We start from the raw sequence: 13,912 nt of genomic DNA, 5'->3' as shown, positions 1-13,912 counted from the left end.
TTTTATTGTTAGTGGAATGCATAGGAATTAGGGAAAAACTTCCCTCCAAAGCCTTGAGTAGATTGTTAGTATAATATGTATACATGTATTTTATAGTTAATGTTTTAATGTGTTGGCATTGTAGCCTCAATCTCAGCCTGTAAGGATTCCCTGCGCTTTACCAACTGATCGTTACGGATCTTGCACTTTCGGACCTCGGATGGCCAGTTAGTTCTGATGATCACCCACAGCTCTCCCAAACTGACCAAAGAAAGTGCTATACACAGAGAGCCCCAAAGGCCTCGCAAACCCCATCCGAGCTTGAAGGCCATGACAAAACCAATCGGAAAGGCTACAAGATAATAGGCGATTAAATTCAAGTAGGCGCCCAGATGTTGCAAACCAACACCACGTAAAACACCTCCGCCAACGCCAGCAACGCCATCACTGATCTGGAAAAGAGCCACAAAAGGCAAAACCATGGCCACTGTGCTAACGACATCGGCATCCTCGCTAAAAAGACGGCCCCAATGATCCTTGAATGTGAGGAGCACCAAGGAATTGATGACGCCAAAGAGGACTGCCAGTACAATGGAGACATGACTAGAGATCTGAGCTGATCGATGATCACCCATGCCGATCAAGTTGCCTACTCTATTTGACGCAGCAATGGAAATACCAAATGGAATGGTGTACAGAAGTCCAGACGTTTGTACCACAACAGACTGTGCTGCCAAGGCAATTGTGCCGAGAAAGGAGGCAGCCAAGGAGAGGACCTCAAAGGCCCACCACTCTGTACAGACCATCAATATCCCTGGGATGGCCAGTTTCATAAATGCAGGCCAACCCGTCAATGAATCCCGTGTCCACCCTCCCCAACCTTGATACCCATCCACGAAGCGAACATAAAGGAGCAACAAGATCAGCATGTTCCAGTATGAGATTGACGTGGCGATGGGCGCGCCGATATATCCGATGCCAATATATTTGTTCCAAACCAAAGCGTAGTTGAGGATGACATTAATAGGCGAAGCAATCAAGAGGACTAAGGTACTAGCATGCATATTTCCCTGTGCCTGCAAAAATTTCTTGACACACTCAAAGATCAAATAAGCAGGAGCACCTGGTAAGAGGCCTCTCATGAAAATGGCAGCATGCTGAGCAAGTGCGGGCTCCTGTCCCAATAAAAGAAATATTTGTTCTGAAGATAACCAGACACCTGCGATAGGGATAAGGAGAAGCATGAGGATGAGGATTGCACGTTGAAGATGTAATCCAAGGGTGTGGGGATGATGGCTGGTAAACGACTGTGAGCAGAGAGTGTCGAGTGCAGTTGCAGTGCCAAGGGATACTGACCAACAGGTCACAGAAGCAAACATGGAGGCCAACGATGAGGCCGCCAGCTCTATAATAAACATTCAAGAAGTGAATTAATTAAACATGACACAAAAATAGCGATAAAGACAGAGTCATTATTATTGTTATTTATTTATTTTTTTGTGACCCATCGTCATTCCATTCATTAAGGTCGTCCTCTCTCGATCCATTGACTTTTTTTTTTTTTTTACAATAAGTAATCATTTACTTACCAATAGATCCCAAATGTCCAAGAGAAACTAAGCTGGCAAGCTGGAGCGAATTTTGAAGTATATAAGTCAATACTACCGGTCCAGAGTATCGCAATAAGATTCTAAGCTCCTTTAAAGCTGTTTCTCGCGCTGACAGAGATGTAGGGTAACCGTCATTCGTGATGGGGTATTGTTGGTGTTGTTGCTGTTGTTGTTGCTGCTGATATTCAATCTCATATCCAAGAAGTGCATCAGTGTCTGTTACTAATGCTGTTGCTGTTGATGGTGTTAAAGGTCCAGGTGTTACAAAAGATGGTAAGAGTTGAGGCTTGCTGCTGTTACTGTTGCTGCTGTTGTTGTTATTATTGCTGCTGCTAGTAGCAGTAGGGCCAGTAGGAGTAGTGGGAGCTTTAGTGATGAGTGGTGTCCGCTCTGAGACCGTAGGAAATACAGAGATATACTGGTGTAGTTGAGGTGGACTTGGAGGGAAGGCATGATCATATGCTTGCTCATAGGAGTGTTTTGGAAACGATGACATGTTTTTAAAATCAACCTTCAAGAAGGACTTGACAAAAAAAAAAAAAAAAAAAAAAAGATAGGAAGAAAGAGAGGAAAAAAAAAAAAAAAAAATTGATGTGACATGCAAGCTTTTATTAATCACGACAAAATAATCCGGAATCCGGTTTTTGATTGATCTCATCGATGGAATTACGGGGTTGATGCTTGGCTTGGTCTGTGCACACGAGCAGAATGATGTCACATTCATTAGTCTTTTTTTTTTTTTTTTTTTTTTTTCAGTAATCTTTTTTCTAAACTTCTGGATGCTTCTTGTTCTTGGGAGGTACACGTGGCGATCCTTGATGTGCATATGGGTCCGACGGTTGATACTGTGGTTGCATCTGAGGCGTATAGGATGGTAATCCTGAGTTCACACCCGTGACACGGCTTCCTGGGCTGTAATTAAGAGTATTCACCTTTAGAGGAATGTTCTGATGGGTTCCCATAAGGGTCTGCGACGACTGCTCCAACTGCAACTGCGCCTCGCTCTTCTCAATCTCATCTGCAACCCAGAGTGCACAGCCCACAATATTTGTCCAGACGAAAAAGATATTGGCAATAGGAATCATTTCTAAGCCTACTGCAACTGCACCAAACCTGTGTTGATACATTCGATGAAGAGGGATAAAAAAGGTCAATTCATTGTGATAGTAATTTGAGTATCACATATTAAAAACCGCTTAAAAAGTTGTATCGTAAGGTTATAAGCAAAACAAAAAAAAAAAAAAAAAAAAAAAACATACGATGTATAATCACTTCGCCGCTGCCATGCTTCTCGTCTCGATTGTAAGACTGAAATATTGCGGATTTCTGCATCATAATGAAATCGTAGACCAAAAGTCAGGACCCATCCATTGATGATTGCAAATGCCATTTGACCAAGAATAGGCACAATGTTGAGTGGTAGCGTTAAAATCAATACGAGGATCTGCAGGAAAGTAAATAATTTTTTTTCTTTTTATCAGTTTTCATTTAATTTGTTCACTTTATGCATATGACAAATCACGCATGGAAAAGAAGACTTTCATGAGAGGAAAACCGAGTCTAATCAAACTTGGATAATAACAACCCTCACCTGAAAGAATAAGATCCAAAGGCCACCCGAAACACCGCGCATACACTTGACCAAGTCATTGCCTTCGTTTGCCTTCAGGACGTGCTTCAAGCCTCTTAATTTGAGAACACGGTCAAAAAGACCATCCTGATAAATCGGCAAGATAATGAGATAGAACAGGATAGACAAAACTCCTACTTCAAGCAGTACAAAAATAATACATACGATCCTAGTAGGACAAAAAAAAAAAAAGTAAATAAAGCCATCAATTTAGAGTGAATCGTCAGGGATAAAAACGGCGAAAGGAAATAAGATTCCTTGTCCTCTCTTACTCACCAGGCGACAGCGGCAGGACACTTTACATTAATAAGGGCATGAGCCTGCAACTTGAGCAAGTATGCAAACCCAAAAATAAGCATAGCAAGTCCCCAAATGATCGTTAATAGAATAGGACATATCAAGTTTTTGAAAAGGGAGGGATGTCCTAACATGTAAAAAATGCCCTGTGCTTAAAAAAAAAAAAAAAAAAAAAAAAAGTGAGTGACACAGTGTGTAATCGATACTAGGGTTTATTGAAGGGGGAGAACTGAGATTAAGGGAAGGCAATGTACCAGGGTAGCTCGAAGGAATGATGACCATCCTGTACTAAAGTACTATGCAATGTGAATGCACTCTTGCAGTAATAAACCAGACACGTCAAATGGAGATGCAAGGAGAAAAAAAAAAAAAAAGAATGAATCTCTGACTTGTTCTATTTTAAGACAAGCAACCGTGGCAGGGGCTGTGCCTGGATAAATGTCTGCTAATTTCATGTGCTTGGCCTATTTGTTTTTGGGACTCCAAAAAAAAAAAAAAAAAAAAAAAAAAAAACGTTTATTAATTTTCTTTTGTTTTAGTTGTAATCGAACGAGCGTCCGTGCTGGATCTTTGGTCGAGCTTCATCCCATGGCCCATGGATCTCACTAATTCCCAAACATATCAGACAAAGCATTAAGAATAAAAAAAAAAAAAAAAAGGAGAGTTCAGAAAATTGATCCGACCGCAAACAATATCACTCTCTCGATGCAATTAGAATAAGCAACAGATGAAGGAGGAAGGAAGGCTTACTTTTTGTATCGCTGAATCCAAATTAGCCAGAACGGACAGACAAATGTCAAGAAAGCCATTCCGAGAATGTAGATAACGACAATCGCCGGGGATATCTGGCTAAACAGCGTCGTAGCTGCTAGGAATAATATGATCGTCAGCGCTAGATTACCTCGGTTGGATATGCTCTAATAGTGAATACAAATAGATTATGATCTTAATCGCCATACAAAAAAAGGCTATACGATCATAGCTATGACATATGAATAGGTTATTTGCCTTTTTTCTTTCTTTACCCTCACTTGCCGTCGAAGCATCGGAAAGAGTGCGAACCATTCAACAGCAAAGGACATGAGTCCGAACACATGTAAATTCGTCTTGAACCTTGAGGCTAAAACCACCGAAGCGAAGATGGCAGCGTTGGTTGATAAAGATCCGGGATATTTGATATTGCGTCTGTTACCACTTCCATAATCATGAAACGCTAGATTTGCTAAAAACAATATCACTGTCAGCGCCCAAATTGTGTCTTCTGAAGTTTTTTCTGTCAAGGTCTTGAGGATCGGGGTAAGCCCAAGCAACGTCAGAAAGAATAGTACTGCACCCTTGAAGATTTTCCGTCCTATGGTGTCCATCAGCCCACAAAAAAATCACTGGGGGCGTTTAGTGGAGCCTTTTTTTTTACTGTACAATCTTATTAAACCGGGCTTGCATAAGATTCTTACGCTGGTAGTTGGAATCCGGCGTCAGCATCGTGTTACTCCAATCCCAAAATCCATATCCAATAGCTGAGCCAACAGTTCCTATCGTAATAAGCGCGTGCGAGCTAAGCATCCCGAAATGAAGATAGATGAAAATAGCTACAAAGATGACAATAGATGAGATGTGTTGACTAATGATGGTTGACTCGAGAACGACGGACCAATATTCGTATTGCCGGACATTTGCTAACCTCCATTTTTATAAGCAAAAAAAAAAAAGTCAATTAAAGACGTTTTGACAGCCGTATTGCCATGATCTGGCTTTCGCTACTCTCTTTTTACTCCCTTTCTCTCAAACTGTACCATTCTTTTGTAGCTCCTCAAGAAAAGTTTCGTCCACGTAATTGTCAGGGTAATCCTGTTTAACATAAAGCAGTTTTCTCCATGGTGCCCGCAGTGGTGTAGATATCATTCCTGGATGTGAACTTGGGGACTAAGACAATATGGTCAACAGTGATTTAGATAACTCGACGGAGACATTACTCAAGAATACGTTTACTGAATAGCATACTGCTCTTTAACATTACCTACCGGGTCTATACTCCTGTAGTGAAGCGCAAGGAGATCATGTCAGCATGTATAACTGGGCATAAGTAAAATTCTTTGATGTCAACTGAAACCAAAAACGTTTTTTTTTTTTTTTAGTCCACCTATACCTTTGGCAATCACAAAGAGGACAAAACTGCTCCCCCTCCCGGAACGGCCTGCCATCGCGTGGGCAGTAGTTGAAGACAGTTGGCATTTGCTCCATGTGAGACGTTGTTTTTGCTCTGGATATTCTACGATACTAGGCAGTGGCTCAGTTACACTTTGCTTGACTTTGATGGTACTTTTGGTACTATTGGCTAAACTAGATTATGCTCGAGCTATTATCTGCTGCTCTTTTGATTCCTGTTCCCTGATTCTAATCCTTGATCCCTAATTCCCGACCCCCAATTCCTAATTCCTGACTCTGATGGTGCCTTCTCTAATTCCAAATATAAAAGATGGAGAGATGGTTTTATGGCATCTGTCAACCCTTTGTTTGACAATTTGACAATTGAAATTGAAACTACGCCACTCAAAGAACAGTCCATGGTTTAGTAGAGAACAATTGAACGCGTATAGTTCAGTTGCCCATTGTCCTTTCTTTCAATTTCATCACTCACAACCATAGCCACACAAAAAAATGACACAAGCTCAGCAACTTCTCGAACAAGCGGACGCGTCTCTCAAGGCTGGACGTTATCAGGAGCTTATCCCTCTTTATGAACAGCTTGAATTTCTAGTAATGGCGCCTTCATTTGACCACGTCCACATATCTTATTCTACAATGAAAAACAGGGATGAACATGATGTTAACCCCAGCAATTGTCCTCAAACATTCATATTATAGATTTCGGCCATCGAAATCGATGCCGTTCCTCTGAATACTGTTTATGAACCACTTCTTGCATCGTACCTTGTGACCCATGATCTGTAAGTGGCGTTATGAAACAGTAGCAAGCAAGTCTATGTAGCAAGCGAAAGGACACTTGCAATAGCAGGGAGCTAAGAGAAAGAAGCGACGGTCTATCGTCTTTGGTTTTTTATATTTTTACCTATCATATGCTGGCACAAACTCATATTTCTATATGTCACCTGTGACTTTTTTTAATATAGGTACTCAGCACGGAGTCTTGTTCATCGCATTCCAGAAGAATATAGGGCACAAGCACCACAACTAGCAACATTGATCCAGGTTTTGGAGAAGATGCGACAATGGGAGCGACAGAATGGCAACTTGAAGGACATTTATGCCCTTTTACATCAGTCGCGCTGGAATTCATCACTCGCACCTCTGATTGCCTTGTTGCAAGGTAAAGTCCATTACTTTGCCACACAGCATGAAATCATCCCATTATAAGCACTACAGGAAGAAAAACGGCAAAAAAAAAAAAAAAAAAAAAAAGGGTGAATATTATGGCGTATCGTTTTCAGAAAAGCCATTTTGCTTATATCGTTGAGATCTTCATCTATTATTTATAGATTCAATTCAGGACAGGGAGTTAGATCTTTTGGCCAAGGCATACACCTCACTACCCGTACAGTTGGCTGCATCTCGCATTTCACTCGACGAAAATACTGCGGCAGAACGTGAGAATTCCATCTACCCATGCACATGTACATTTATTTTAGAGAATGGTTGAACAAACACTAATGGGGTGTTATTAATTTTGCTTTATGTAATGATAGAGCTTGTTGCTACGCGCGGATGGAGATATGACGCATCAACGGGTCTACTGTATCCCAAGGCTCCAGGTATGGCCACTTGATCTAGCAATCTCTAACAATGTGAATAACAAAGCTTATCAAGCAAACAAAGAGAAGCAATTAATATCCTTCTGACAATTTTTTTTTTCTTTCTATTATTTAGGACCTACGCCCAACCGATCTGTGGGTTTGCAGGAATTTGGTCAGCTGGCTGATATCGTGGCCCATTTGGAAGTCAAGCAGGAATCATCATGAACATTGTAGATAGCTTAGTTAATATATCATATCATGGAGGTCTCTTTCAATGGCAGAAATAAATCTTGCTACCTGTAGCTTGCACCCCCTTTTTTTTCGTATGACAAATAAACATGTTAGTTTAATATATCATAAAATAATCGAGTGTGTAAAACGCCAAATCAAATGCAGTATATTTTCAAGTTGAGATTATACTTTGTTTTTTTTATTGAATTTACAAGTTTTGTACATTTTCAATTATTCTATATGGCTCATGATGCAAACCGCCTTGATTAATTTACTTCTTCTGGTTCCAGGTGTGCTCATCAGGCAATTCTTGGCGGACACCGATCAAAGAATTTTCGGGCTCAACAGCAGGGAGCTGAGCAGCACCCCAGATACGGACACGCTTGATACCGCCGTCAGGGATCATGACAACCTGAATCTTGGCAATGCGCTTCTCGGTCAAGTCGGCGGGAACCTTGAAGAAGTGTTGGCGATGGGGGGTCATAGGGGCCTGATCCAAGAGCACAATGGGGGAATCTGAGCCAATCTCAAATCCAGCAATGGTGACAGCCTTGGGGGGGTTACCCATATAGTGAGCAGTGTCCACTTCAATGTCAGTAACATGTCCAGGTTGACCGAGACGAATTGTGCAGTGATCAACATGGCCAGGAGCACGAGAACGCTTGGTCTCCCATCCATCAGACATGTCATGGCCGCGTCCAGGAAGAAGCATGTTGGAGGGGTGACCGAAGTGAGCATCCGAGAAGTCGGTGACGACAGATCCTGCAGCAGCTGAAGCCAAGTCATAGATCTCGTGCTTGTTGGCGGGGTGAATCTGATGAACATTTCCATAGACGCGAAGACGGGCAACACCACCGTCAGGGTACATGCAGAAGCGGATGTGGGTATAATAATCGGTTGTGGGCTGCTCAAGCTTGAAAGCATGACGAGAGCCGGGGTTGAGAGGAACCTTGGTCAAGACTGGGGCCCATTCAACTGCAGCCCACTCCTCATGTGTACGAGCGCTAGCCTTTGAAGCCGAGGTCTCAGTGTAGCCCTCAACAGAGACGAAGGGTGCGTGGTTACCAGTGAAGTAAGCAGTGTCGATTTCAAAACCAGCAATGTGACCAGCATATCCGAGCTGGATTACACACCAGTCAAAGTTGGGAGCATTGTGACGGCGAGTTTCCCAGCCATCATACCAAGCGCCAGTGGGAACGAAGCGTCCTGGGGCATGGATGGGTGCAGCAGCAGTCAAGAGATTCTTGGCCTCAGCGAACCATTCGTCTGAAACGGTCAAGACCTTGCCTCCACGGGTAGCAACAGCAAGGTCTTGAATTTATAACGGTTAAAATAGGGTGGAGTGTGGGGTAACGATACAATGCCAACATGATTGATGTTATCAGAGACCAATGGACAGGATACAGAGATGGAATGACGAGAAGAGTTAGGGACAGTTATTCCAAACATATGCGGGAGTAAAATTAAATGAAGGAAAGAGATGACATACCGATATTGTCCTTGAAAGTCTCGCTGATCTTCTCATTGGGGACAACGGTGTTAACGGGAGCAGCAGCAGTTTGAGTCATGGCTGGATGTTGATATGGATATTAAGATATGATGTTAAATGTGAGAATGTAGAAAAGGTGAAGAGAAGAGAAAAGAGAAGAAAAATGGAAATGCTCCTCTTTATATATATATAAAAAAAAAAAAAAAAAAAAAGTGGATACAGATCCAAGGTACTGTTTTAACGTTCTGATTGATCTTCCCCTTTTTTAATTCCCCCGCCGCTTTGCTTTACATTTGCCCTTCTTTTTTAGCTTTGCTGACTACAGTGGTCATGGCTCAATTGTCCACGGGCAAGTCCTTCACTTTGCAAGAAAGCGGATTATTTTATTACAGCACTCTCACACTCTCACAGCCTAGTTTAACCCTGTCCTTGGTTTTGTACTCCTCCTTCGTTCTTTTTCTTGACCTTTGAGGAGCTACTTTTGGCACAGGCACATTTTAAAAATTGCCCGCTTAACCAACCTCACTCTTCTTTCTTTATTTTACTATGTCTAGACTGGGTAATATTCTATATACAACGGTTTTGATCTTTTTTTTTTTTTTTTTTTTTTTTTTTTTCAGGCTCCTCAACCTCCAAGACAGATTTAATCATAGTGTATAACCATGGCCATAACATCGCTTATAACAGTTTGTAGCAGTCGATTTCTTTGAGATGTCTTTTTTTTTTTTTTTTTTTGAAACAAGTCGTGATTTATAACCCAGAGTTTTCATTTTCAGAGTCCTTAATAAGTACATATCCATAGCGACAAAGAAATTAAAGAAATAAATGAATAGAAAACTCTAATACAGACAATGACTTGAAAGTATATATTTATGGAGTTGCGATCTATTGATGGTATTTATACTGAAAAGCTCTCCACAGGACTTTGCAACTTCTATTTTTTTTTTTTTTTACATAAACTTTCATGAATGGTTCGTGCGTGTTTGTTGTTCATGCGTGCCTGGTTCCTGTGAGTGACCCATTGAACTTCGTATATATACGAATTGGTCAGAACACAATCGTGTTTGTATAATAATACAGTATTGCAGCACCATAAATAATTATATATTATAATTTTTTTTTTTTAGCATATCCACGACTGGTATGCTATTTGGGCTGCAAACAGTTGGGATAGTTGCATTTGCCAATGCATGTCTTTCACCTGATCGACAGAAAATCAAGCTGTATACCCCGGAATGAATCGGAGAAAAAAAAGAAAAGGCGGGGATGATGGAAAATGGGTTCAATGCTGCACTTGCGTCATTAAACAAAATTTCAATTTGGGATGATCCAAGGGGATTGGCTGAATTCAAAAAACCAAAAAAGGCGGGCAAATAAAAGCCCTTGCTTGGACACACACACTATTAAATTTCAACATGAATCTCCTCCCAAAATATCTTCTCAGCAAGACGTTTCAATTTCAACCTGAACATGGTGACTTTGCTTTGATCGTCGCTTGCCAATTTTGTTCGATAACTGTACACTTTTGTATATACATGTACACTCGAACTTTGATTATCCGAACGATTTGCTATAGAAAACGTTCGGATAAAAATTAGGTTTTATTAAATTGAGCTGTATTCTAAATTTTACAAAATATATATATATATATATATATATGTTCAGGTGACCTTGCACTTATAGGTTCCCCTAACTGCACATCCGAACGTTTTCTATAGCGAGTGTACAATTTTCAAATTGGTTATATTTCTCGGTTATTGATTGGTTAAGAAGTCCACTTTCATGAAAAACTATTCTAAAAATCCTCTACTGATTTCCCTACTCCAGCTGAGTGTGGGTTTTTTTCACCTTTTTAAAAAGAGTAAGGCTCTTAGCCAACCAATGACTAAGAAATATAACAAATTCGAAAATTGTACAAAAGTGTACAATTATCGAGGTTCCACTGTATACTATATATACCTGGATTATTTATATGCTATATAAGACGAGATCATGAGTTTGCACAGTTCTCAAACTCTGTTTTCTCGTGGTATAACTATATAATATAATATATTACTATATAGTTCTCACTTACAAGGCTTCTAAAGTATAGTGGAGTACATGTGAATTCTCTTTCCCATGAGGTAGATGTGTTGAAAGCTGCTCGTGGCGGAGTATATTTCTAATCTGAAAGCCACATCCTAATCTCCATCCGATATGAAGACATTGGTATAAATACGTCTATGCCTTAGTTTAGATACAGTAGACCCCGTCTTTGATCATAATAAGTAACGAGAACGAAAGAAAGACGTGTTTATTATGATAAATGAAATGGGAAGTGTTTACAAATGCAACACCCATGTTTCGGTCAATCTCATCCTTAGCAAGGTTAAGGATTTTCCACTTATTGACCGGGAAATCAGGCTTCTGTTGAATCGGTCCCCTGGAAGTTTAACCCTAAGAAGAGGACCCTTTCGAGAGAACTGTAAATCTAGCTCTAAGTCTCCCTTGTAGTTATTTCCACGGCATTCTCGTGAACTTTCTGCATGCTTGTTTGGCCACTCCAAGGTAAACGATGTCATTACGATTGAAAATAAGGTCTGTAATGTCTGTGCCCTCGATATCTTTATTAAATGGGAAGTACACTGCAGAGAGTTCATTCGTCCTAAGACTATAGTAATATAAGGTAATAATCAAATAGATAGTTGTTCACTTCATTTGAGCACAGTATCGCAGATGCCAAAAGTACAATGCGCTTACAATGATGTAAAGATGTGGATTAGATCCTATCGGAGGTCCTATCCGTGATCACATCGACGAGGCCTTAAGGCCTTTATCCAGGCCTACAAATTGCAATTGATCCTCAAGAATAAGCTTGAATGATGGACGCGTCAGCAATGTCCGGATATGCTCAATGACACCTTGCTCAAGGCCAGGGTTATAAGTAGTATCCCAATTGAGTCCACAGAGCTAAATGCATCAAGGAATAAGTTCATTATGATTATTATGGTATCGTTCTAAAATATCAAAACCCAATAAAATATTCAAATTGACCATACAAGGAACAGACTAAATTCTTGCTTGTAGACACGACAGTTGGGTTGTTGACGAGGTCAATGGCATCCAATTGCAATTTAAAAATTTTCTCGCCGATATCCTCTCCATCCTCAAAGTATGTTGCTGAGGTTATCATATGAACGTTAATATGTTTTTCATATGGATGTGAAAATATATACATGTGGCTGTATTTTAGCATTCTATTTTCCTGCTGTTTTAGATCTGAATTATTACAGCAGCTCATACTGATATTAGTGACAGCTCTGGTGGGGTTCAATAAAAGGCTCATGCTTAACAATAATAATAAACAACTTTTGTCTTCCTTCACATCATAGCAAAATTTTTACAACGTCTTCGATGTAAATTCCTTCTATCCCTCACCATAGCAATAACAACAGGTCAAGGTACAGCTCTCCAGGATCTCCCGTAGGATTTAGTACAAGATCGATCAGACAGAGGCGGAACTTTTTTATTTATGAAGAGTCGAACGAATCTATGTTTTCTCAAGAACATGAGATTGATAATCCCTTCCTTATCGGCATGGATGGGAATGGTTTTCAAACGCCGATACGACTTAGTAAGACAACCGTAACGGAGGAGGAATACCGCCTTATCGCACATATTTACGCGAAGCTCAGCAAAGCGCCGCCAGAGCTTCAGAAATGGATGAAACAATCGTTTGGCACGAAAGAGTGTGTGCAGATGGCTAAGCTTACCGAGGGCCATATTGCGGATATCATCAGGGGAACCAATCAAAAGGGTATCTCGAACACGCTTGGACGGGTAGTGAATGCGCTCAGAGATGAGCATGGCATCAGGACGTCAAGGACAACAGTTCATCGATACTTACATGCAAGCAACTTTTACTGGGGAAAGGGGGTTCATAGGAACTTTATGCACGATGCACCTCACATCGTGGAATACCGACTAAAATACCGCACAGAGCGTTTCAAGAATCTGGTGGAGCTTGACGATAGTTTAGTTCCTATAATGCATGATAATGCATGCCAGAGGTATTTCTTGATGAGTCCTATTATCACCTGGACCATTCCTCAAAAAATTGATGGGTAGAACAGGGTGGAGGCACTGTGTGCGAACCGTCTCGGCGATCACCTCTCGTCATGTTCGCTGCATTTGTTATCTATTATGGCCGTGACGAGTAGAAGGTGATGGGGAAGTTTGTTGAGAACAGTGTTCACATCTGGTCAGCGAACAGCAAGGCGTCTCTTCAGGGAAACACCGATCATAGACAGTTCAATAGTCAGGCTCTTGCAAATGATCATGACTATCATGGTCATTTTAATCATGAGGTGTTCAAAGAGCTGTTTACGACGGTTTGCCAAAGTCTGGTGAAGATGAATCTCGGTCCTTGTAAAATACACATGGATGATGCCAGATATCGTTTTCATTGCCCTAGTAAGAAGTCAACGGCAGCCAGCAAGAAATCAGAGATAGTGGGTTGGCTCACATCACATCGATTTGGATTTCCACCCAGTGCTAACGGGTCATCTGGTAAGTTTGGTCTGCTTATATTGCCCTGGAGGCGAGGCATTGTCTCATGTTGCACAAATGTTACAAGCACAAGCATTGTCGCTTTCATATACAAGAAGGAATTACTGAACCAACTTCACAACACTTTAATAAATCTCTTCACAAAACCTCATAGATAACCTCACCAAACAAAATGGCCACCAAGACAATCCTTCAGAAACCTCAAAAGGTCAAGGTCGATTTGGATACCATGATATCTCAACTTCCAGTCGACAAGTGGCCAACCCTTCTTATCATTTTCCATTTCGTTGAATGGGTCGTCAACTTATACGATCTGAATTATAATTTTAACTGCTTCAAAAAGACCGTTAGTGCGATCAGAATTGTCACGCGGGCC

At 40.9% G+C, this 13,912-nt stretch overlaps 5 protein-coding genes across 5 annotated transcripts; 1 reads left to right on the top strand and 4 right to left on the bottom strand.

The window, feature by feature from the left end:
• Positions 1-7: 7 nt before the first annotated feature.
• Positions 8-2,118, bottom strand: BCR41DRAFT_420107 (mate-domain-containing protein). The gene is made up of 2 exons (XM_022029852.1): positions 1,569-2,118; positions 8-1,384 (listed from the first exon to the last, which is right to left on the bottom strand). The coding sequence occupies exons 1-2, from the start codon at positions 2,083-2,085 to the stop codon at positions 105-107; spliced, it is 1,797 nt and encodes a 598-aa protein (XP_021883832.1). The 5' UTR covers positions 2,086-2,118; the 3' UTR covers positions 8-104.
• A 226-nt stretch (positions 2,119-2,344) lies between these two features.
• Positions 2,345-3,883, bottom strand: BCR41DRAFT_333417 (hypothetical protein). Its single transcript, XM_022021891.1, has 5 exons — positions 3,771-3,883; positions 3,496-3,667; positions 3,181-3,388; positions 2,849-3,033; positions 2,345-2,702 (listed from the first exon to the last, which is right to left on the bottom strand). Exons 1-5 carry the CDS (start codon positions 3,796-3,798, stop codon positions 2,357-2,359), a joined length of 939 nt encoding a protein of 312 aa, XP_021883831.1. The 5' UTR covers positions 3,799-3,883; the 3' UTR covers positions 2,345-2,356.
• Positions 3,884-4,051: 168 nt separating this feature from the next.
• BCR41DRAFT_301737 (phosphatidylinositol N-acetylglucosaminyltransferase subunit C) lies at positions 4,052-5,418 on the bottom strand (the record flags this gene model as incomplete). Its single annotated transcript, XM_022020635.1, has 5 exons — positions 4,052-4,121; positions 4,267-4,433; positions 4,542-4,867; positions 4,971-5,192; positions 5,310-5,418. 5 exons carry the CDS (start codon positions 5,416-5,418, stop codon positions 4,052-4,054), a joined length of 894 nt encoding a protein of 297 aa, XP_021883830.1.
• A 594-nt stretch (positions 5,419-6,012) lies between these two features.
• Positions 6,013-7,582, top strand: BCR41DRAFT_420104 (COP9 signalosome). The gene is made up of 6 exons (XM_022029851.1): positions 6,013-6,273; positions 6,382-6,464; positions 6,648-6,844; positions 7,014-7,121; positions 7,221-7,286; positions 7,402-7,582. Exons 1-6 carry the CDS (start codon positions 6,175-6,177, stop codon positions 7,491-7,493), a joined length of 645 nt encoding a protein of 214 aa, XP_021883829.1. The 5' UTR covers positions 6,013-6,174; the 3' UTR covers positions 7,494-7,582.
• A 188-nt stretch (positions 7,583-7,770) lies between these two features.
• Positions 7,771-9,112, bottom strand: BCR41DRAFT_333411 (allantoicase; the record flags this gene model as incomplete). Its single annotated transcript, XM_022021890.1, has 2 exons — positions 8,989-9,112; positions 7,771-8,810 (listed from the first exon to the last, which is right to left on the bottom strand). Exons 1-2 carry the CDS (start codon positions 9,065-9,067, stop codon positions 7,771-7,773), a joined length of 1,119 nt encoding a protein of 372 aa, XP_021883828.1. The 5' UTR covers positions 9,068-9,112.
• Positions 9,113-13,912: the final 4,800 nt, after the last annotated feature.

The sequence above is a fragment of the Lobosporangium transversale genome (assembly GCF_002105155.1).
Source record: "Lobosporangium transversale strain NRRL 3116 chromosome Unknown BCR41scaffold_8, whole genome shotgun sequence".
Lineage (NCBI taxonomy): Eukaryota > Fungi > Mortierellomycota > Mortierellomycetes > Mortierellales > Mortierellaceae > Lobosporangium > Lobosporangium transversale.
Note: the sequence above shows the minus strand (reverse complement) of the source record. Positions and strands in the feature narration are given on the sequence as shown.

Coding starts and splice junctions, on each gene's coding strand:
- BCR41DRAFT_420107 (XM_022029852.1), bottom strand. CDS start 2,085: ATGTCATCGTTTCCAAAACACTCCTATGAGCAAGCATATGATCATGCC. Junction 1,385..1,568: donor TGGACATTTGGGATCTATTG/GTAAGTAAATGA, acceptor TGTTTATTATAG/AGCTGGCGGCCTCATCGTTG.
- BCR41DRAFT_420104 (XM_022029851.1), top strand. CDS start 6,175: ATGACACAAGCTCAGCAACTTCTCGAACAAGCGGACGCGTCTCTCAAG. Junction 6,845..7,013: donor TCTGATTGCCTTGTTGCAAG/GTAAAGTCCATT, acceptor TATTATTTATAG/ATTCAATTCAGGACAGGGAG. Junction 7,122..7,220: donor CGAAAATACTGCGGCAGAAC/GTGAGAATTCCA, acceptor ATGTAATGATAG/AGCTTGTTGCTACGCGCGGA.
- BCR41DRAFT_333417 (XM_022021891.1), bottom strand. CDS start 3,798: ATGGTCATCATTCCTTCGAGCTACCCTG. Junction 3,668..3,770: donor CATTCCTTCGAGCTACCCTG/GTACATTGCCTT, acceptor TTTTTTTTTAAG/CACAGGGCATTTTTTACATG. Junction 3,034..3,180: donor TTTGGATCTTATTCTTTCAG/GTGAGGGTTGTT, acceptor ACTTTCCTGCAG/ATCCTCGTATTGATTTTAAC.